Here is a 24,864-nt window from a genome sequence, read left to right on the forward strand (position 1 = left end):
TACCAGTTAGGTATGTCGGCACGACTTGAAGCGTGTCATTTGTTAGTACTTTTCGAGTGTACAGATAGAATTTTAAATGAAAGAGTCGATTAATTTTCCTTTTTTACTAACTTCTGGCATCTTACAATTTAACACAAAACAAAACCATAACAAACGACAACAAGCCTTCAAGGATTGTTATAGCCTTATTTTTGGGTCCACCAATTGCCACGCGCAGCATTGCGGAAAAATTAAAATTTAACATCCTAAGAAAAGAAGGGGGTGTTCACGATCTCACACAACCTTTCTCTAGTCGAGTTACCACGAGTTAACAAACAACTAACTTCGTGAATCCCCTATTGCATCCTCTTTGTTTGGTGTTAAACTATATCGAGAGAAATTTGATTACGATCCTATAGGCCAAAGCCGGAATTAAAATAAATAGCCAACTAGGATCGAACTGAAAGAATGTTCTTTCTCTGACTACTGCACTCCACTAGGTGCTAGTATGGACTGTTATCTGGAAATTCTTTCACCTGGATTCAACAAGGGGATTAACGGATTACTAATTGTGAAAGAAACAAAACAAAGCTGACAACCACATTGTTTAAAAATTAAACCGCCAAACTGAAAGATTTCTCCATGGTGTATGCGGGGTGGTAAACCAAACATTTCATCGCTACCAGCCGATAAATCTATCCAACTCCGTTTGAAGCGGAGCTGTTGTAAAGCGGTGTCCAATATACCTTTCTCCTCCCATTCCAACTCTTGATCCCCTTGTATTTTTAGAGATTGCCCGGTTATAGACCGGCTATCGACGACGAAACTCTGGCTTGGACTCGCGACGGTTCGATTTTAAACCACGCTACCCTATCTTTTAACAGCGAAATCTATGCCCCCGTCTCGACGAGAAGTTGACGAGGTTGTCCAACACCCTTGACACCATGCTTTCACCCTTCCCTTTCTCCGCTATCTATTGTTGGTAGCAAGTAATTCTGCCCCTGATTTCTTAATTTCGGCCATCCCTCTGGACCTCTTCTCTTTCCGATAAGACCTGCTCCATTTCCAACGCATGCCTTGGAATGCGTCCATGACGTTCTATGAAAACATGTTTTCCTATTTCTTCCCTGAGCCCTCGAGAGAAAGCCTGAACAACCTTTCGTTCAACCTCCTTGGACCACTAACGCGATTCTTCACTTGTCCATTTAGATATACCCATCTTGCTCCTAAGCCGCTACACCGTTCCGTAAAGTCATGAACACTCTCGGTTGGGCAATGCTCTACCACTTGTAACAACTTCTCGAAGTGTTCAAAATTTCGCCGGTCGCCAAATCGATCCTTAAATGCATTGTGAGGAAGTTGTCGAGGAACTCTTCTACCGGCTTTGCAGACACTTCTCTCCATGGTTCGATCATCATCTGCAGAGATAAATCCCTACGATTACGCGTCCCCTCAAGAATTTTTGGCAAATACAACTTATTCTAAGAAGGGGACCGGCTATATCACCCCCGCCTTACAGCGCAACACTTACACTATCTAACATACAACATCTAACAACACTACATACAACATAAATTTACTTAAATTACTTAGTGACTACACTAATTAGAGTTCTTTTCTCTGACAATTAACTCCGTTTCGTTGTGGTACGGGGTTCTGTAGAAGTATGCCCATTCTCAGGGCCTTGCCTTCTTTACGGTACGGCGCGTCTAGGAAGACGATGGCGACACTGGCTCCGCCCAAGTGTTTCCTGGTCCAACGATTTTGATAAGGCGTGTAGACGCACTTTGGTCGTACTCCATCAGTTGGAATCGACCTTCCCGTTTATTTCTAGTTCGATTAGGACCGATTCTACGTCATACTGGGGAAAGACTGTTCCGCTCCGGTATTCGGCTGAGGGGACGGGCAATAATTGTCCGCTTTAATGCCATTTCCATGCTTACCACCGGTAGAAAATAATAGCCTGGGGTTCGCATGGCAAACTCCGGCCCACTTTTAGTTTCCCTGCACTCTGCAGGGATATTTCGGTTACTCCCTTCTTTCGCCATTGCGACGTGAGCACCGTGGGTTCCGGCAGGATATGAATCCACGCACTGCATTCTGCATCACAAATGAAAGCCGGTTAGTATTGAAGGTTCAGCACCTTCCACTTACGTTTTTCCGCTACTCCGCCTTCTTCTTCCAAGAATAGGGCACTGAAACAGGCCAGCTATCGACGTCGAAATACTGGAAACTCCGCTGGACATATCCACAATTGCGCTCGTCTGCACCTCCTCACGTCCCGTTCGTCCAAGGTGGCATATTGTTCCCGATCCGTCGATATCAGGAAGTATTCGGCGCAATCCTCTAGGAAGATACGTCTCACACTGCACTGGCAGCAGCTCGAACCTGGCGCCTGCAAGGGAAGATCTAAGGAAATATGTAGAGCTCCCTCGGTGGCCACGCTGTGCGCTACGTCATCTGATAATATTAGTTCGCGTCCGCTGGGCTGGTTCCTGCCAACAAACTCAAGTCAAGAGGTAGAGCAGAGTCCACGGTCTTCTTTTAACTATTGAGTAGTACACAATTCCCGCGGAGACAATAGTGACTGACTTATCATCACCTGCGAAACAAACCTTATCACACTGTAAACTTTTTTTCTAATAACAAGGCCTGAAGGGCCGAAATTTTGCCGAAAGTTACAGAGATTTGCCTATAATGAGAGGTTGTGTTTAGAAATCGGATTTCGGCTTTTACAATCCAAAAGAGAATTTATCAGCCTCTTTCCCTAATGCTAACTAGCCGAAAATAGGGGCATCGGTGAAAATCTTCGCGATGTTCGCCTTTTTAAGTGACCCAAGTCTGACCTATTGCATTATTAATTGGGGGTGTTTCTTCCCTCTATCCTGCTGAAAAGAAGGCCCGGCAAAATGGACGGTGGAGTATCGTTTTCCGCCGACTTGCGTCTACTTCTTCCTTAAATTCCGCGATGAGAAGCGATTGGAGTAATACCTGGTAGCCTTGCCACGCTCTTCTAATGGGGCCTCATTTCTCTTACAGCCCGTCTTCCTTCTTCTCGAATTGAATTCTTAAAAAATGCTTCCCGTAATTGGGCCACCTGTCCTACTCTTCTCTTTTTCATTGGCAGTTCAGAGTTTTGTTCTTCCTGTGGTTGGCGGAAAGCTCCGAGTTTTCTCTTTTTCGTCCACGATTGCGGTTTCGCCATTTTCCTCTCAAAAGTTACTTCGGCCATGTATGTTAAGTTGTTCATTGTGTGGGGATTTCACGCCAGTCTTCTGTCCACGTATCTGACTTAAGTGGACGACAATAGTTCCTTCTTATTGACGTACAGTGGAAGATATGGTGAACTCAGTACATTTGCAGTCATTCAGCGTTGACCTCCACTTTTTCTGCCAGTCTTTGATAAGCTTAAGGTGTTATTGTATTTTCAAGGTTGCTTGAATAGGATTCGATTTATTAGAAAAATTGGATGTCTTGGCAATAGGTTTGTTGGTATGCGACTTTGTGAAAACAGATTTCTGTCCTAAAATTATTCGAAGTTGCCCAAGTCTGTAAAGTTGTTGTCTTGAATGTTGAGTTGATATTCCACATTTTGCTATCTAGATTTTATGTGTCTAACTTGAGTGGATGACGGTAGCTCATGCCTCCTTGTTGTTTATGTACAGTGGAGGACATTATGAAAGCCAATGTAAATGTACACTGAGTTGGTCTGTCAGACACCTTCGACCATTTCGCCATCTTCAGTTTGTCTTTCTGAAGAGACTTCAAAGAAACTAATGAACATTCTAATATCTAATAATATTAACACTAAAATAATTAAAACGTCAAATCAAACATTACCAATTTTGATAATCCCCTTTCCAGAAACTATTTGTGGAATTCTATTGGCAAAAGTAGTTATAAATATCCGATTATGATAGTTAATTTATGTTTAAAATGAAAATGACCTATAACATTATAAGCTTGGTTTTTCTGTTCGCCTTGGGATAGAAACGCCTCCCTTTCCGGTCGTAACATTCTTCATCAAGTGCGGTGAACGATCTCATTTAAACTAAAACGAAACAATCGTTTCTAGATGAGGAGGAAAAAACAAAGAAAATTAAAACTAGGCATAACAAGAAGCTGACAACAGACGATTCGGCCTTGCGACGCCCCTATTGTTTTCCTTTTTCCGATATACCAGCATTTAACGGAAGAGGCAAGAAATTAGTGATATCATAATGTGGTAAAATATAATAAACTTGAGATAACTAGTAGTAACCTGAATAAAAAATATGTGTTTTTTTATTTATAAGATCAATCATCACCAAATAATTTTTGGAAATAATCCGGATGTCGAATACCGCTTGTGACACTAATTTTTCATCTCAACCTTTTTTTAATTAAAATTTTTTTTCCAGTCCGATATTAGATTATATTAAAACTTAAAAGTACATATTTTTATATCTTTGTTTATTTTTTTACTTTGTGGTTATTTGAATGTGAAAACAAAACTTAGGTAAATCATGGAGGAAAATCTTCACGCAGGAAGCAAGCAGTTCTCCACCAATCAATCGGGATAAAAAAGAACGGCCAGAAGGCCGTCAAGGAAATATTCTAAGATCGAATTAATTATATAATTGGGATGATCCTATTGAGGTATTATTAATTACCATCCTATTAATTGCAATTACGTGTAAAGACTTCGATCACAATTTCAATTTGTTCTCAGTTCTGATATTATTATATGTATTAATTACTTATTTCACTTTCTGGTGGAATTTTATGAAATTTAGAGAAAAATATAATTTTCATCGGGCAACATCTCTCAGGAAAGACGGAATGAACAGAACAGGACAGAAATATTTATTCACGTTGGTTAAATCCAGAAGTTAGGACGTTCTGGCCAATTGCTTTTAAAGGCTTACTGGAATACGCTCTTAATTGGCCAAAATTTGACTTATTCTGTTTTGCTCCTCGAGTGCAGATGTATTTATATTTCTATGAAGTGGGCATAAAAGTAAATTTTACTATTAAACAGACTACAAGTAATTCTAAAAGAGGAAAAACCTTCAGGAGAAGTCAAGAATCGGTCCGGAACCATCGCCCAACGTATATAAACATAAAACATTAATATCTCACTGGCACTCTCAACACGACACACAAGAATGATACATTTACACGGAAAACAAACAGAGTGAGTACCAATACTTTGATTGAATCTAAAACTTCTAGCATTGTGTAAATTCATTTTTTTCACATCCTACATGTATTTGTAAAATTTAAACAATGTTTATAAATCCCAGGCCCTGAAGATGATCTCAATAAAGATCGAAGCGTTGGCACGATAAAGAAAATGTTTTTCTAAAACCTACGTCACACCTGACCGCATCTCACGATCTGCAAATAATCATTAACTAATGGTCACTAAACACCACTTATTTTTTACTATTATCCGGAGTGAGAATCAGAGAACGCGATGAATTAAGTGTACTTTTGGGGAAAGGGTAGCGTGAAAAAAGGCCAGGGGCACGGTGAGAATTAAACCCACGATGATCGGGTCGACCAGCCCAGGGTCTCATCACGCTGAGCACTAGGCTACGTCGGTCCTGATTGTCTACTTCATAATGCCTTGGCGAAAGCGTACAGAAAATATTTTTCAAGAGTTCTAATGCCAAAGATTTGTTTTGAAACATCCGTGCGAAACGGATATAAAGCAACTTCTAAAACATTCTAAATAAATATATTTAAAAATTATTGAAAATTTTGAGAATTATAAATATTTCTACAGACATTATTGAAAGTAAGGCCTTGGTATTTTAGATTTCTGATTACAGAAGCTTCCCCAGAGCCACTGGTATAAAAATAAACAAACGTAGGTCTGGTACCTCCGGGGCTATTAACGTTTCAAAAATGCCCCAGGGCTAAATCCACTGACATTTTATCCTTCCTGCTAATCGACTGTGAGCCGATTGCCCTACTTCGAAATCCACTTTCAACTTTAACAAAATATGAAACATTTATTAATTGCCAAGATCACAACAGGATTTACGAGTTTATGAGGAGCTAAATCACACCAAGAGTTTCTTAGCGTTTAATGAACATTGCTGAAAGCTCGTTTTATTGTGTTTAATTTACTAATTGACAATTCATTTTTGTTGAATATTTATTTGTATCCTGTACATGAATTGTACACATTACAAATGGTTCTGAATGCAATAGAATCCAGGGTAAAATACTGACGCCACGGCCAGTCATGCACCGAGGACAAGTGTAATAGTCAACCAATGCTGGACTCAGTTTGTTATCGGGTTGATGCAAGGAGGTATCTGGGCCTTCGTCATTTGAGGCGATGTGGAGGGTTTTTGGAATGGGAAGTAGTGAGAGGGCTTAGTACTAGGGTTAGGATTAGAGTATAACTTGAGGAAGCAGGAACTGAGCAATTCTTTGACGAAGAGAACGTTAAGGTCTTTGCGGATAGTTAGGTTGTTATGGGGCTTGGTGAATTATTCTCAGGACTTTTGATTAGAATGATTGGATTCGTTGGCTTGGTGCCATCCACCACCCCGCCGTATATTAGGGAGACTCAAAGCCAGCAGACCACGCCAATTTACTTACATTTTGCTGTCAATACCGTAGTGGTAATTAAATTTTCTCCTTCCTCTTGATAGTGAGGCTAAAGGAAGACAAGGAATTGTTTTGAAGAAAGGTTTTGAAAATGGATTCTTTTAGCATTTTGTAGATCCAATATCCGTAAACATTCCTAATGAGAATTTTTCTTTAAAAATATCTCAGGAGCGGAATAATATCTTTTGTGTGTAAAAGAAGTTGTTACCAATAATTAATGATTCACTATTTTTAAAAACGCTTAGCACCCAATTCTTAGCACTACGGAAAATAAAAGACAAAAAAGATTGTTTGTAATACACCACATAGTTTTCAGGCTAACCAAATAGCACTACGCCAAAATTATAAAATAAACAGATTATTAAATTTCAATTTTTATATTTTCGCTTTCCTTTTCTTATGGTTCGTCCGGGTGAAATATTCACACAACTCTTTACACAATCCGATGAAATCACGGTTGGTCGTAAGTTTCGGAATAATCAAAATAAAAGCAGTAATTTTGGATCGGTCTGAAAATGCTTTTACAAAATTACGAGCAAAGTAAAAAGACGAACTCGCCTCTTGAATTTGCACAGTTAGGACCGTATCAAAAAATTATTTAAAACACTTCTATAGCTCAGAATCTCAGGAGATTAGTTTCATTCTGCTTTGGAACATAATGTTAAAATGTGTAATATATTAGGTTAGTCTAATCGAAATTAACACTATTATTTTTATTATTATATTGATTTTTATTGCTTTTTCTTTGAATTTTTGTAAAATAACGTGTCTTGATTAATTGATGATAGGTATCAGGCTTTACGTGAATCCTAGATAATACAGAATTGCAACATGAAGTCAGAAGCAGTGGGAAACAAGCGTTCAATCGTGTTGTGAATCGGCGGTTTGAAGTAATTATAGTGGACAATTACCCAATTCCTAAACTGTGCTATAATCGACATTAAACTTTAATTGATAACCAGGAAGTGGCCTACAACTGGTGCGGGTATTTATCAAATAAATTGGTAGCTCTAGACTCTTATGCCATTTTAGTTGGCACTGAAGATTCATTTTTCAAAAATCAGTCGAATTTATATCGAGTTTTCCAGCAATTACTAACACAATTCCTACCTTTAAATCGTTTGAATAAATAATATCTTCTATTGGCTATTAATGTATGAGAGATAAATTACTTGTAATTATGTTGACAGACCTGAATAAAACAGACCCTGGCAAGCCTTTTGTTATCCAGGAGTAACGAATAGGCCAAACCATAAGGACGTTTACGTGAAATTAATGAAATTGTCATTGTCCCAGTCGTAATTCACACGGTATTACTGAATACGATACACAAAATAATTTAAACTCTTGAGGGAAACATAATTGTTATATCGGCTATAAAAAAATTTAAAATTATTTTATAAATCACTTTCAAATTCTCATAATACCATCAGTTAGGAAAGTTACTGAATAACAAGAGAATAAGTATATTTATTAATTTGAAGTCATAAAAAATGTTCTAATTTATTTTGAGGTTTCTCCGTTTTAATAAACGTGTAATTTGGTCCGATCGATTTGGTCTGCCCATTGTCAGTCGTGTTTCGGCATGTCGAATGTTGATTGAGATATCGTGACAAAAATTAGTGTCACGATAGCTCAAGTGGTAGAGCAGCGGCGTATTGAGCGGAAGGTCGTGGGTTCGAATCCCGCCCGCGACACTAATTTTTCAACTCAACCAAAAACTTTAGATAAAAAGAATAATTAATTGGAATAATTAATATGGTCAATTATTACCACTAAGCAAATATGGATTAAATGTTAATTGGAGAACGCATACTTCGTCTTCATATTTTCTTTTAAAATAATTCGTAACCGTAATTTACTTCATTTAAAGGTACGAATTCATGGATGAAACGAAAATAATGTTCCATTTAAACGCCCTAAATTAATTCTTCGCTCAGCGTTGAATTTAACCTCGGTAAACGCAACAAAACAAAGTAAACCGAATTATGTACTTCTTGCATTTTGGTCGCTTTTGTAAGTTGAGCTTTAAACCTCCATTTTCAAGTAATAAAATGTAAGAAGGGGTCTCGGCAGGAGGGGAGCTTTTTACAACAATTCCTGCCATTTCCACTTTGTTACTATCCTTTTCTGGATCCATAATCTTGAAGTTCATAATACTACACGTAATCTGTTTTTTGTTTCATAACTGATAAGCTCCGAGGGAAGATATTGATGGGCCTATTGTATTTAATCTAACACGTACACAAATCGTACCGAGGTCGGCGACCAGTATGCAAAACGAAACACGACAAAGATGAAAGAGGATAGAAAATTAGCGGGCATCGGTCTTGTTTCTCCGACTAAATTTGACTAATCCGTTGGAGACGGGTCAATAACGTATTTTTATCCCTTCCCCAATTAAATTTGCCTTTCACTGGTGTTGCTCGAGGAAACATCCCTCGCATTCCACACGACTGTTTATCCTTTTGTCTTTACAGAGGAATTTCACACTAGACACTCGTATATCGTATTTCATATTCTTCTGATAAAAAGATAATACTCTCGTTTCACGCTTTGCTGCTCGTATGCATCCCAAAGTATTGACTGTCGTGGATCGCTTCCTGAAGATGTTACCATCTCAATTCTTTATTGGGGCGGATCGGTTCACGAAATGAATTTAAAGGAAAAGTCAAAAGAGAAGTATAAATACAACAGTTTTTTTATTCCGTAAAATATATAAACAATCTATTCTCTGTTAGATGGTTGTTAATTTTGATACGCATTTCTTTTTCAGGAGAATTTATTTTCTGTTTGTCATTCCATCTAAAAAAATTTACCTTTTCGCAGCATTTTTTTCAAGGTCGTTGAGCTGTTCAAAGAGAGGTCAAAAAGGTGCAATTTTTCAACAACTTTTTGGTCTTTTACAAGCAATCTTTTCTATTTCATTTTCCTTAGAAAATTATGTATTAGCACCTAAGATTTTTAAAAATATAAACGTTAATTCTTGGCCACAACTTAAACTTGATGTTTAAACTCCATTTCCCGTTACGATTGTGTATGTATTATCTACAAACGAATGGTTTGTGCAGAAGACTTATGGAGAAAAGGGTACCGAAAGGAAAAAATTCTATAAAAAAGGAATGTAGTTTTATCTTCTTTATAATGAGGCCGAACTTAATTTGAAAAAAAATGAGTGAAAACTACAGTTTATACTTTATTAGAGCTATGCTCAAGGTTCTAAGAGCATTTTGGGGACTTAATTATGGCATATTTAAGCCGAAAACTATCCCGAATGTGAAAACCTGGCGTTTTTGGTCCTGTTCTTGTTTTACTCCACTTCTATCGGATGGATTTTCATTTTGAGACGCAGTTATTTTAAGAGAGTCTACACTTTCTGACTAAGCTTCAAACCCAAAAAATTGACCTTATTTAAGTTGCCATATTTCGGTAATATTTTCTGAAAACCTAATTGGTCTTTTATAGGTTTTCTAATATTTTTCTTTTAATATTTTTTAGATTTTCTTATTATACTAGGAATTCATAACTACTGATTTTTAAAAATAGTATATAGGTAATTTTTGGTAAACAACTTAAATTGAATGAAAAAATAATCATTAAGTGTGAAGAAATGTAGAAAAGTAACAACAATTAAAAAGAAGCGATTTGATCATTTCTCCTTGCCATAAAAACGTTACACAAGATTTTTTCCAGTAGAAAATTTATAAACTATGTTTTAGTTTTTGACACAGAATATTCATTAACATACGCGTCTTCAACCTGCGCAAGGGATGGCGATTTCATCAATGCTAGATACACCAGAACTCTTGATTCGCAACTTTCAAAAATTATTTGCAGAATTTCTAAATCTCGGAATTTCATTGATGTAGTTGCATTTTGTGCGAAAAGGATTGTATTTAATAATTTGAAGAAAAAAAGTCATATTTCACGTATAAGGTACTGGATAAATCAGATAGCTGTAGTTTGTAAAATTCAAGTTTATAGTTTAAAATTTGATTGTATTTGGTCATGTTTTAACTTTTCAAGAATCGTTAGCAAATGTATTATTATATTTGTTTGTATATTTCGTAAATATTTTATTTGCATTTTTCGTTTTATAGCAAGGAACGCTGTATAAATAAAAAGGACGTGTAATAACTATCGAATATGTATAAAGGAAAAGGCCTGTACGAAAAGCTCACTTAACGAGAAGGTAGTATCAGATCAGGTTCGCCTGTGATGGGTGTATAAGAAAGGTTAGTTGAGCCAAATATTCTTTAAATTTCCATTCAAAATATATTAAATTTCGCGGAAAACGTATTTGATATCAAGGCATGTATGTTTTATGTAACCTTGTTTATTATCCCAGAAAATTCCACAACGATGTCACAAATTTATTTATGAATCCTTCGATTAAATTCAGGTGTATTTTAATTTTGGTCAAAACACCTCGAAAAGAAAATATGACACGAATAACCTGGCTTACTGGTAAATAGTACTTTCATCTTTTCACACAATTTTACCCTCTTTGATTAATGTTGAGAAAATCGATTGGTCTGGTCGTAGGAAGGACCCCTATTTCAAAGCCCCCCTCTTCCCAAAGTACAATGGTTATTTGCTTAGGGGTGAACACTGTAGAATTACATGAAAGCCGACTGTTCCGTACACTTTCGAAAACCGTCGTTTTCTTCCATGAACGACTTTAAAAGTTACTGAGACCACACACTTTATTTATCCGTTTAGCATTTTAAAATGACCGTTAATTTATTTTGAATTTTCTAAAATGAGCCAATCATTATTTTTTATGTCAACGTTCAAGGATATAATTAATTTACTACCAAATCAAACAATTTTACATATTGCTTTTTTATGAGTTAGGTTTTCGAGATGGTAAGCTATCAACGTGTTCACTATGGTATCCTAGGTATGTCAGTATGAGGCTGCAAAGACCCTCTAACTGTATCTATCTTTAGAACCAATAGAACTACTGTTCACTCTATGAACGGAATATAGCACATTTATATTTTCATTAGTCTCCATAGCCTTGATAGTACCGTTTTCCTCGCCAGGCATTTCCATATGTACTGAGATTCCCTCGCAAAAGCTACACAGACTTTCTTCAATCCCAATATTTTTACGTGCCAATTGAGTTGGCAATGCGGTGATAAAGCAGGTCTACGGTAAGTTTAGGCAAAACTTTCTTAACGAAGCCTTTTGCCTGTGTGTGTCCTGGGATGATCTGGGACACCAGGTTAGTGTTGGATGATCCAGTTGGCTGGTGGCCATCCACCGCAACCGTGCGTATGACCGGCGTTGTGCTCTTGTGAGGCAGCGAAGGATCGGACCACGTGGGCATAGCTTATGGCGTCCCTTGAATGGGGAACGGTGAAGTGCAACAGATAACCTATCCCGTTCCCGCGGACTTTTGCCTACTTGTGGCGCCACTGGTAGGGTCTCCTAGGAGGCTGAGCAAAAAGAGTACCGCAACCTGCTCGTATCGACGGATGGTGGTATAGCAAATGCACGGCTGTCGGGGATGGTCGTTCCTTGGAGGATCTCTTATGAGATGCCGCTGAAGGGGTTCGATTGTTTTTTCGGCAGTCGTTTGCGAAACTGGCCTGTATTATGACGGGTGTTCGCCCTTTGGAGGATCTAAACGAGATGCCGCAGAAGAAGGGTGATCATTACTGTCTTGGAATGAGTGGTGAAGAAGAGCTGGGGAAGGGGAGTTGCTTCTTGGAGGATCTCACCGGGAATGCCGCAGAAGAAAGGTATTCTCTAGCAGTTGACCACAGACGGAGCGGCGAAAGGCGTAACTCACGTTATCTGAGTTCGACTGTTCGCCTACTTTCCGTTCTGTTAGATGAGGTGGCGAACGGTGGCGGGAGGTATTAAGGTAATTCTGACCGGGGCCCAAGACAGGTGTCCCCGTTATCTGAATTCGACTGTTTGACTGCTTCCGTTCTGTCGCCGGGGGAGAATTGGGGACTCTCCCCCCTTTCCTCCATGTGCGGTTCGAATCGCTGAGGAAAGAGCTCTCAGAGTGGGACTGAGAGCGAATAAGTCGACGGGGAGTTGCCTTTTGGAGGATTTCAGTGGGATACCGAAGAAGAGGTGTAATCTGTTGTGTTCAGCCTTTAAAAAAATGATGTCGAGCGAGCAGGAATAATATTAAGGGATCTCGATTCTTCCATTCATAAAACTTCATTGCCGGTCTGGCCGCAGAGGAGAATGAAACCAAATGGAAACCGCTAAGAAATACTTCCAGTGCGGGCCCGAGTGGGCGTTTTGTGACCCTTGGGTTAGTAGCGGCTGGCCGTAATGGCTTTCCTGCGAAGGCCTGAGGGTTGTGGTCGCACGCCGAGATCAGTGAAGACGGGAGAGGGTGAATAGCGCTCTCCCATAAATAACTCCGATGCGGTCTGGGCTTGGTGGTGGAGTACTGTCTCTTGGCTCTGGGGGCGGCGGTTGGCCCTGGGAAAGTAGCGGGCAACCTCTCTAAAGCACAAGCTGTACCCGTGTTGGCCTAGGGTCCTATGGCGTCCCTCGAATGCGCATGGCAGGTATAGGCTGAGCTCGACAGGAGGTTTTACTGTAGGCGGTGCTCATCTAGGGGGTGGTTAGCAATTCCACTTAAAACAAAACCGCGGCCGGGGCGGATCCGGTAGTTTCTACACTATGGGAAGCCCCCAACACTCTGGGAGATAGAGTCGCTTTCTCTATCTAGGGCGTGCGCGGGAGAACAGGCTGATGTATTTCGGCTTGTTAGCCCTTTGCGCTCGGCATACGACCCGATGCACAATGCGGACCCGACCATTCGGAGTGGACAAGCGAAGAGCGAGGTTGTTCTTGGCCCTTAGGGGCTGGGACCCCTCTACACCAATGCTGCGACGGTATCACTCTTCCGTCGTATGCGGAGGTGCGTCAGCTCTCATCTTGAGAATCAAAACGTCCGATAAGGCCGAATAGGCCAGGTGCGGACACTAAAGATCCTTTAGTCTTGTGACGACTATCAATTTGGCTGTTATTTCAAATAATTTTAAGTCACTATTGAGTGGACATGTCCGGTTATGCAACAGGTTTATGATAAATTTTGGCGAGACGTTTTTAACTAAGTATTTTGTTTCTGTCCTGGGATTGTTTCTGTCATTAAGTTTGAGATGTTTAAGAGGATTCGGCACTTGTTCCTCTTTTATGGCAATTCGGAATTTTGTAGAAGAATTTTCCTCTTACTGATTCTGTTGAGTACCCTTCGCTAGTATATCGGCCTCTTGTTTGCCCTAGGTCCCCCAAAAGACTGTCTGTTTTCTATTCCATCTTCTTCAACAGTGTATAGTCCCATGATGATCCTGTTCTTACCAGTAATGAGATCAATACTTCGTGCATAGCCGAGCTGTCAAAATGCAGTCTCTATCCGTAAATTCGGTCACAAGAGTTCAGGATGTTTAAAATTCTTCAAACGTCTTCAAACAAAATTATTGATTGTATAAATTATTAATCCGAATAAGTACTGATTACTGGAAAACGTCATATATAACATACGTATTTGCATATAACATAGCACGTGTGGTGAAATGATATGGTAATTTTACCAGTGTTAACTAAATGTTAGAGCAGTTTGAGTAGTATTATTGAACCAAAATACAACCGACAATTCCATAGTACGATTACAATAGTCATCGTAACAAAAATTTAATATGAGCCTTAATTTTTAAAATTAACGTAATTGGAGACACAAATAATTTAAATATGTGTTTTAAATCTATTCTCTATTCATGTCATTTTCTAATAAATAATTCATTTCAAAAATTGGAAAATTTGCGTTTATATCATTTTGCTCTACCAACCGTAAATTCCATATTTTAATTTTTAATTCATGAAGTGATATCGTTTTTTTTAATAACATCTCATAAGTCATTTAAGCTAAGTGATCCCTAATGCCTTTGTAAACGTACCGTAGTAATTTATCATCATAAATTAATTCATGAATATCATGTAAATTTCAATTAGGAAAGACAACTTCATTCAATTTCCTTCATTTCATTTTTCCATTATAAATTTTATTATTCTTTGAACTAAACAAATGATTGATAAAATATCAATTGCATAATATAGGAACTAAATTGGGAATAGGTTAGTACACCACTTTACAATACCTTTTCATGTTATGATCAATTAAAAGCCATGGTCTATGGCACGAATCGAACCCAGAACTACTAGCGTATCCAATACCAGTCGGACCGTCTAAACACTAGAACGCTGCGGTCTCTTAAACTTGATTGATCTTTGAACCTCTTGACAAAATTTAGTATGATCTATTATTTAAACTATGGATCTAACAAGGAAAAAGATAATATTTAAGAAATTTTTAAAAACTATAATTTAACCGGAATTGGGTCTTAAAATAAGCCCCATATCGTTTTTGTATTGTAACTTTCATGAGAATTGTAGATACTTAGGAGGAAATTTAATTAACTACCTCTTCCTATCGTCCATGTAATTTTGTAATTGTGTATTCCCAGAACTTCTCAGGTTTTTGAGCGATAAACTCCATCAATTTCGGGCCTGTAAGTGGCTATAAGTGCGCTTTTGTGTTAGTTTTAAATATAGTGGCACTGGAAATAGGGCCATAATTTTCTCCCCTTCGATATTTTCTTCTTTTACACGTATATCACAGCCAGTTATGAATATGTAGTGTAGATAGTTAGCATATAAATTTTTTTATAAAAACAGCGAGAAGGGTCGGCAGTAGCCGGAGGGTCAAATGTTTTTAATTCAACAGAAAGACCCAACCCCTAAGGGTTATTAAAGCAAATCACCCGCCATTTGCCCTTATTAAATATCTGGGTGGTTAAGGACAAAACATCTTCAAATTCTTTAATCTTAAGAATTTAAATGACAATATTTTATTATTTCTACTTTTAAAATACGTATTTCTGTTACTGTTGATATACAACGAATTTGTTTGATTATATTTGGGGGTGGCGCATTTTTACCCTTTTACGTAGCATGAATAATGGATCAGCTAAATTGGCTTTTGTTCCGCGGTTATTACTAATTTTACCCCGCCTGCCCTGATTCGAATGAAAAAGAGTTTATAAGTTATTTTTTTAATAATAAAGTTTAAACATTCCATTTTAAATGCATTGCTGCAGTTATAAAGGCAGATATATAAAACGGAACCCTCGTTATTCAAAGAACAACAAAAATGGAGGAATAATTTTCGATTAGATATTGTTGAAATTAAATGTCTAAGGATTTCAAATAACGTGGCATCAAATATTGAAGTCATTTTGTACGTTCACATTAATTATCCAAATATTAAAATAATTACAAAAACGATTAAACCTCATTTAGATATTGTTGAAATTAAATGCAATGCATGATACATATAATTGATGATAAATACATAATTTTAATTAGGTTTTTATCATATATATTAGACAATTTTGTACGAAGATAATAGCTGCGAAGTGGGAGAGTAAACTCTTTTGCACTTCTTGTTAATCTTTACATACACTGAGAGGCAAAAAAAAGTGGCCACCCTCATTTTTTTTACTAAATACTTGCAGTCGTTATAATTGTTTTTTGTTTACTGGATATGGTTAAAGAAAAATATAATATATACCTAAATAAAAAAGTAAATAAAAATTAAACTGAGTAAAACAATTTTACTAAAAAAGTTCCTATGGAAACAATGAAGAATATATTCAATTCAGTACGGAGTATTTCCTTCTCTTGGTTGATCACAGCTTGCATTCGTCGTGGCATCGACTTTTGAATGTAGTGCTTTGGAATATTTTCATACCCTCCAACAGCGCCATTCTGAATTCCTGCAAGCTCTCTGGCATCACTGGGTGTGACTTTTTGCCTTCTTTGACAACTCTAAAGTCCAAAGGTGTTCGATAGGGTTTAAATCGGGACGATAGCACGATTGTCATGCGTAAAAATAATCGTCGCCAGTTAGTAGCATATGAAGAGCAACTTCTTCTGATAACACATCTTCACTTTATCGCGCAGCTGCTAGGGAACCCTCGATGAAGATCAAGTTTGTGCGACCTTCCACAGAAATGTTTGCCCAAACCATAATAACACCTCCATAGCTTCTTCGGAGTGAAACTGTTGCAGGGATATATCGCTCTCTTGTTCTTCTCCAAATCTTCTCTCGGCCCTCAGAAAACCTCTCGAACAACACCATGAGTCATCTGCAAACAAGATTTTAGTCCAATTTTGCTCAGACCAATTAATGTACAATAATTTCTTGCGAAACTTAACCGAGTTGTTCTGCACCTTGTCAGAAGTTCTGGCCCCGTGGAAGGCCTTCTCGCACGTAATTCAGCTTCTGAAAATCTTCGCCTTATAGTGCGTAAACTTTCTAACATTTCTAACTTGTTGAAGTCGTTGCTTGATCTCAACAGGGGTAGAATGCCGATTACGGAGTACATTCGAAACAATAAAACGTTCATACGCTTGACTTCTTCCATCTTCCGACAATGTTATGATTCTATCCATATCTGTATCACTTAAAACCAACACTCGAACAAATTTGAAACTAACAAATGTACAACATAAAAACATCAAACCACCGGAACATTAGAAAGAAGCTTTACGCCATTAAAACGGACCAAATATTGTTGTAAAATGATCAATGGAGTATTGCCTAAGAGATAATTAAAAATATTAAGGGTGACCACTACTTTGTTTCTCAATGTAGTTCCGCTTGGTCACTTAGGACCTCAAATTAATTCATTGTAACAAATGTAAAGAAGAATGAAACTAATATCGGTACTATCAAGTTTTTCTGTCCAATGATGGCGCCCCTAAAACATTAATATTAATTTAGGTTAAGAGCAGGACTCTTTAGAAGTCGATGAGGATTATTGGGAAGAGATCAGAAGTTGTACGTGAGGATTAGAGTGGGATTTGTGATTAGTGTGGAATTTTTTGTAACTTGCAACTTCTTTTATGAAAGAACCACATAGGTCGTTACTGATGGTTAGGTTGGAAACATAGAATGGGGCGTTCAAAATCTAAGGATTCGTGATTGTAGGGTCTGGATATTGCAGAGATTTGAAGTTTTGGCTGAATCTTATATGCCGTGTGCCAATAATGAATTCAGTATTGAGTTGTATATGAGTTTTTATTGTCGAGGGAGAGTTTGGATCTGTTGTCTAGTAGTATTTCTGTTATGTGTTATGTCATATTGAATCGTGTGAAAGTTTAAAGTGACAGATGCGACGGCGGAAGGAGGTGTAGTGATCTATAACGGGGTCGGAGTTGAAGGATAAAAGGGTAGCGTCATCAGAGTATGTTTGGATGATGGTGTCGGTATTTGAAGGGATGTCAGCAGTATATACTTACTGCAGTTGTGTACTGATGACGCTACCATAGGGGACGCCCACAAAGGAGAGCGAGAGGATTTGATCCACTCTAAAGTATCTGTGGGCCAGGTACCCAATAATGAGAACGTGCGTAGAAGGTTTCTGTTTCCAAAGCGTACCCAAACGTCCAGACTCGATGAAAGCCTGTTGGACCCACACGTAGGATTTCTTCGTCTCAAAGAAGAAATAATTCACTGATGAGATGAAACCTTAACAGTCCGGACAGCCGTGAAAGAGTCTGGACAAATCCTGAAGAACGTACAGTCAGGGCCTTAAGATATTTTCAGATGAACCCAAGATTAAGCCTTTTAAGCTTTATTATGCTTTCAGTTATTTCTTACCCATGATAATGCGAGCACCTGTCAGCTATGCAAATCATTGGTGTGGTTTTCGTTTTGTTTTAAAATGAGACAAAATGACCAAACGTGGAGAACTGTTGCTTCCCCGAAAAAGGATAGTCTATCTATGGAGAACGATCAAGCCATATTAAATTATTTGAAAATTCAAAAGATGATTATGTTTGATTGACCTCTAATGATTTTTTTTAAAATAAGAACAAGCTTCTCGAAAAAAGATTTATTTATTATATATCATTAAAGTTTACAATTAACTTTACATCAAAATGAATAACTTGTAAAATAAAAATTAGGACGAGCTCGGGATTAAGATGCGGTTCAACTCCGAGTCTGAGTCCGAGTAAAGACATCAAAAATGGTGGGAGAGGGTCTAATATAGCCTCTGTAGAGTTGCTGAGTCTGCAGGATCTATTATGATGACAGAAGCAGCCGTTCCGGATGTAACTCCTCCACCCCCTAGTTCGGGAATTTTCCTGGAAATTCTTGAATTTGGCGGATTTCATCCTCGGGTGGCCCGGTGAAGTCTGTTGTCATCTTTTTGAATCGTGTCCAAGCCATGGTGGTGATTAAAGTCACTGCGATGATCAATATTATGATGATTGCCAGATTGCTGGAACTCATTGCAGTTAAGAAAACGTTGTTTTTACGATCCACGATGACGTTGGATGGTGTGTTTTGCAGATTCAATTCCTCAAGATGTACTTTGAACTTTGACATCTGAGTGATGTGGAAATTTAAATCAACGTTTGCCAAGATGTTTGGTTGCCCAAAGGAACTAGTCTCGTGTTTCAGGTGTTTTCCTCGATATTTCGACTGTTGTTTGGATTGATGAGGAAGACTCCTTGTAGTGGTTTCTCCTCGGCGATGTCCTGGTCGATGATTTTTAAACGTTCTCCTGTGGGGAAAGTTGCCAGATACTGGTTGATTTGTGGTATCCACTCCAAGTGGTTGGAGAGATGTCCAGTGTTGTGTAGCTGCAAAGTTCTGTACTGCCATTTTCTAACAGGTTCAATTCACATTGAGCGTTTGTGTAAGTTATTAAATCAGGAGTGCAAAAGTGTACATATGCAATTTTTTAGTACAAGTACTCTTTAGTGTAATTATTTGCGTTTTCTCAAGACCCCGATTGTGGTTTGCGTAAATATTTAAGATTTGGAAGTATAGTTACAAAGCTTTCTCTGTACTTGGCAGCTACGGGGTACATTTCATATAGTCGGAAGTTTATATCTTGTACATTAGGTATTTCTAATAAATATACAATTTCTGTAGGTTTGATAATACAATTGACTTTGATAATTTCCTCCTTATGTTTTGTGGGTGAACTTCGAAAGGTAATCTATTTCCATAGTAAGGAGAAATTTTATTTAGTTCATAAAATAGTTCGGATGGGGAAATTATGCTGGGGTGTAATGTTTTAATTTACAAAATGCTATAGAAATTTTTATATCCTGTAATATGTTTAATATAATGTGACATAGAATCTGTATTTGATTTAAGATATTATGTTGTCTGTTTAAATCCATGTAATGGTCAATGTTCTCGTGTAGTTTCAATATCTTCTTAGCAATCTCGTGATTATTCTGGTTTATAGTTTGCAGTGTTTTGTTGTATTCTTTTATGATTTCTGAGTTTAGTGAGTATTGAGCATTTATTTGTGATTGCATATCTTGTTGGTGTGAATTTAAATATTTAATAATTTTTTCGAATCTTTCTTTATCGTTGTTATCTAAGTTACTGGTTATAAATTTAATTATTGTTCCGAGACCGTTTATAATTCCTCTCTTAAATCTATCTTTAATAATATTTCCTTGTGGGTTGATAAATTCTAATTTATCTCTTATAATTTCTCTAGTGTAGTTAATTATTTTACAGTAGCTAGTTAGAGTGGCCCCCATCGGTTAACGTACTAGTCCCGCGTATTAATATTCCTTGTTGGTACAACAGCGTCGAGCGATAGTTTTCGTCAAGGACGTGTAGTTGATTTAAAAAGTGGTTTAGTTTAAAAAAATGTATTAAAACGTGGTGGGACGTCTGTACTTTTGCAATGCCTAGGTCTATAGGTATGAGTTGTGATGTCCGTTATTATCGCTCCCGATGTGACTGCCAAGAGCAGTATCCTGGAACAGATTTGTTTCTTAGTTACCCGTTTTCCTAGGTCGTTTTATATTTTGTAAATGAATTTTGCCTTTTGTGTTGTGGTGTTGGGTCTTTATTTTTGCGGTTTTTAATTCTTTGTTAACAGTATCTATCTGTTCCGGTTTGTAACGGTCTTTGGTTTTGCTCTGTTTTTGTGCGTTTCGCACGTAAACGTCTTTGGGAATTTCAGGGAGGGTTTCCCTGTTTTCGTTCCGTTTGTTAATAGATTTCTCTTTGTTGATTTGGCTTAATTCTGTCGTATAATAATTCAGTTCGTTCTCTGTGGTTTGCTATGTAGTCGTTAGTTAATTGCTCGTCTATATTTATATCTAGTAGGGAGTCTCAATTTATATGGCCACTGTGGATTACAAGTGGTGTGCTTTGTGGCAGAATGTGTCGTGTTGTAAGCGAATATGGTGTAATTCATTTTGTCTTCCATATTCTGATCGTTGAATTCGTCTCTATTTTTGAGTAATCGTATGTTTTCTACGATTGTGGAGTGTAGTCGTTCTGTCATCCCATTTGATCGTGGATGTTGTGTGCTGTTAAAATGTGTGTCGATTTTGTAGACATTAAGTAATTCTTTGACAAGTGAGTGATTGAATTGCACGCCATTATCGATAACGATTTTCTTCCGTATGCCGTAAAGTGTGAAATGCTTGATTAATTTGTGTGTTATTTCGACGACCTGCGAATTGTTAAGTTTATACGCTTGAGCAAGACGTGAGAAAGCGTCTATGGTCGTGAGAAATTTGTTTCCGTCCACTGTAAAAATGTCGATGCGGATTATTTCGTTAGGTCGTGTGGGTGTGGGGGTGACATTCAGTTCAAGGTTGAGGGGCGTTCTGTCGTTTTTTTCTTCAGACACAACTCGCATCTATTGATATAATTTCAAATATGGGTTTTTATGTTTGGCCAGTAATATTTGTTTTTTATTTGGTTATATGTTTCTTCTATTCCTCTATGATTTGTCTTTCCGATGTGATAACTTTCAATTATTTCCATATCCTTTTCTGTATCGTTTTTCACCACACAAAGAGCTGTGTTTTATGTTTATCAAACCCTCAGGGTTTTCTAATTCATTTATTTTAATATTTCTCAATAATGCTTGTCCGTTACATACATTTTTCATTTTAATGGGGATGATTTTTTCGGAATTTGCCTCTATTAGCAATCCGGTTTGTGTGATGTTCTGGGTCGAATCGGATTGTTCGTCCCTAGAGTCGGCATCATCCGAAGTTTTAATATAAGCAATTGAGGATTCTTTCCCCTGTATCTTTATTTTAGTTTTGGAAAGATCAATTTTTGCTTTTAGAATTTTAATATTGTCTGTCCCTAGTAATAGGTCAAACTTTGGAAAATTAAACATAAAGAATTCAAGGCCTGATTTCTCAGCGATTGAGAGATCGTTTGAATTCAGAAGTGCACTGTAATTTTCCCTTGAAGAGCCATGAGTGGAGATCACTTCAAATGGCTTATATTTTATTTTAGTGTTGAAATGTTTTTTTGCTATTTCTGGATTTATGAACGACCTCGTACTTCCAGTGTCGATTAGGATTTTAAAATTTGTCTTTTTGTCGACTATATACGGAAGTTCGTCGTTCTTGTCGCGTTCAATGTTCATTATGTGAAATCTTCTTGTGAAGTTTGGCCTACTTCTAAAAAAGAGTTCTGATCGGGGTTTGACTGTTTTCCCGTGTGTTGGCCAAAATTGGGATTGTGGGAAGTGTTCCTTGTTGATATGCTCATTGGTGTTACTGGGGGTAGTGATGGTTTTGTGTTATATTGCGAAGGTTGTCGGTTTTGGTGTGAGTGTTGGCTCTGATTGTAAAGTTGGCGGTTTTGAGAATATAGTTGACGGGTTTGATAGTTTTGAGGGAAAGGTGGGCGATTTTGGTGATTGAGTTTGTGGTGTTATTGTTGCTTGGTTACTTTTTACGCATTGAAAGTCATTTCGTAATAATATCTCAATGACCATCAGTGTTTGTGGGTTTCTGGTGGCCAAATCATTTCGCCAGGGATCTCTGAGACCAGATATTACATGTAAAACTATTAGTTTTTCATTGTAATCTCCGATAGTATTGGCGTTGGCGTTATTTTCCGTGTAAAGTTTGGATTTGTAAGTTCTGAACTTTTCTATTGTTTCTTTAACATAGTCTAATCTTTTGTGTATTTAGAGTTTAATATTTCGAATAATAAACTATGAGAATTTTGAGTGATTGAAAATTTTGTTATTAGAAAATTTTTTAGTGTATTCCAACTGCAAAATCTGAATCTTGGAGGATTTCTGCCGCTCTTCCGTTTAATTTTCCTTTAATCGCGCGGAAAACACTTCTTCTTGCAAGCTCGTTGATTGTGGGAACGATTGAATTCAAAATTCTTCGACTTCTTTGATAAAATGTGCTAGTTTTTTCGGATTTCCGTCATAGTTCGGAATACTATCAGTGAATACTTTTATTTCTGTTAGCGACGCCATGTTACGTACACTAATGTCTGTTATAGAAAGTTTGTTTAATTGTGTGATTAATTGCTCAATTGTGAATTAAACTTACAGAACGTAGTTTGCAGAGTTGCACATCACAGTTTCTTCACAGCAAGAAGGATGTGGTAGGTCTTGTAGATCGCGGTAACATGTACACTGTTCCCGTGAATCTAGTCCCATGCGACTGCGCCAGTTATAAATTTAACTCAACGACACTCGTTTTTAAGAAAGATTTATTTATTATATATCATTAAAGTTTACAATTAACTTTACATAAAAATGAATAACTTGTAAAATAAAAATTAGGACGAGGTCATGATTAAGATGCGGTTCAACTCCGAGTCTGGGTCCGAGTAAAGTCTTCAAAAATGGTGGGAGAGGGTCTAATGTATCCTTCGCTGAGTCTGCAGGATCTATTATGGTGACAGAAGCAGCTGTTGCGGATGTAACTTATATATATATATATTTTTTTTCCCCCAACCCTAACGGTTAAGCGCCCGTTTTTCGTTACATTGTTAAACTGATTTTACTGCCGCTAAATTTTGAACGTGTGAAAAACGGTAGTTACAACGCAACTAAATATTATCTAATAAATACTGTAAGTAAATAATTTTGAATTAGTAATTGATTTATATCTTTTTATTCAATAATTTATAAAATTTAAAATTAAAATAATGTAATAAATTACTAGTACAATTAATTAATTTGTACATCAAATTATTTTTGGTACATATTTAAAATAGGAGGTAAATCAAAATCTATATAATGCATTAATCTCCATGTTTAATTTTACATTTTTTAATTTCAAATTTGTAAAACCACTCTAGTTCCCTCTCTTTGCTGAAATTGTATAACACTGTTGTATTTAAATTTAAATTTAAATTGTGGAAAACGACTCAAACAATTATAATTTGTTAGTTAGTGGCATAGTGGATAAAACTATAATATAGCTTTCATCTGTCAAATTAACTATTTTTAATTTAAAAAGATAGATGTCACAGCATTTTCTAGCCACGGCTATCAGTATCTGGGCTACCAATAAGGCTTTTTATTACACTTTTATATGCCATGTGAATTAATACACTCAATTAATGCACATAAGCACAGTTAGTATAATTTTATGTGCCCTGTCATTAGCTTACAAATTTTATACGTCTGAGCTGTTTTCCACCGCTTCCGTCTAGATCGACATATTACACTTTTATATACAATGTTAATTAACACTCGTTAACACAATTATTATAGTTTTGAAACTCTGTCACTAGCTTAACTGTAACCTTCTGAGTTGTTTTCCAGCGGTGCCATTTAGGTCGACATGCCTTCTAAATCTCACGGGGATTTCTAACCATGACCCTCGTCTGTGTCACCAATAAGGTATACAGAACATATTGGATCTTAAAATAAGTTTATTGCGTTGCTTAGTGATAAATTCTATGAAGATTTCTGGTTCTTGTAAACAAATTTGATCAACAATGTAAGAACCACTTTGTTTCAGTGCCTGTTGCCATCTTCCATGTAATTTCGTAATTCCGTTCTTCCCGAACGGAAGGCAGATTTTTGAGCGATGACACCCCCTATGTTTTCTGCATTTACCAAATGAAATAAAGTTTTGCAATACGGTGGTTCGGAAGGCATATACAAGCCAAGCTAAAGCAATGTAAATAAATACACGTCCGGGTGGGATCCCTGGTGGAAATCAATCCCATTGCGATTAGCCAATACCAAATCCACAAAATACACATTACCTTCTTGGTACGTCATCCGGTTTTTGGAGTGTTAATGCTGGGTTGCTGCGTCTTTCCGAGGATTCTCTTTTCTAAACAATGTCACAAAGGGGTCACTTTTCATCCCCAGTTATCAACCTTTTTAAAAATGGGTTATTTTTGTTTGGAAATGCAGATGGAGATTCTGTCTGTTCTTACAAACACTCCAGCTTCTCTCAGAT

At 37.3% G+C, this 24,864-nt stretch overlaps 1 protein-coding gene across 1 annotated transcript; it reads right to left on the reverse strand.

Moving 5' to 3' along the window:
* Positions 1 to 18,599: 18,599 nt before the first annotated feature.
* LOC106668567 lies at positions 18,600 to 23,340 on the reverse strand. Its single transcript, XM_014397460.2, has 2 exons — positions 22,990 to 23,340; positions 18,600 to 19,300 (listed from the first exon to the last, which is right to left on the reverse strand). The coding sequence occupies exons 1-2, from the start codon at positions 23,097 to 23,099 to the stop codon at positions 19,090 to 19,092; spliced, it is 321 nt and encodes a 106-aa protein (XP_014252946.1). The 5' UTR covers positions 23,100 to 23,340; the 3' UTR covers positions 18,600 to 19,089.
* Positions 23,341 to 24,864: the final 1,524 nt, after the last annotated feature.

This window comes from Cimex lectularius, unplaced genomic scaffold (genome assembly GCF_000648675.2).
Source record: "Cimex lectularius strain Harlan isolate CLEC.00 unplaced genomic scaffold, Clec_2.1 scaffold290, whole genome shotgun sequence".
Lineage (NCBI taxonomy): Eukaryota > Metazoa > Arthropoda > Insecta > Hemiptera > Cimicidae > Cimex > Cimex lectularius.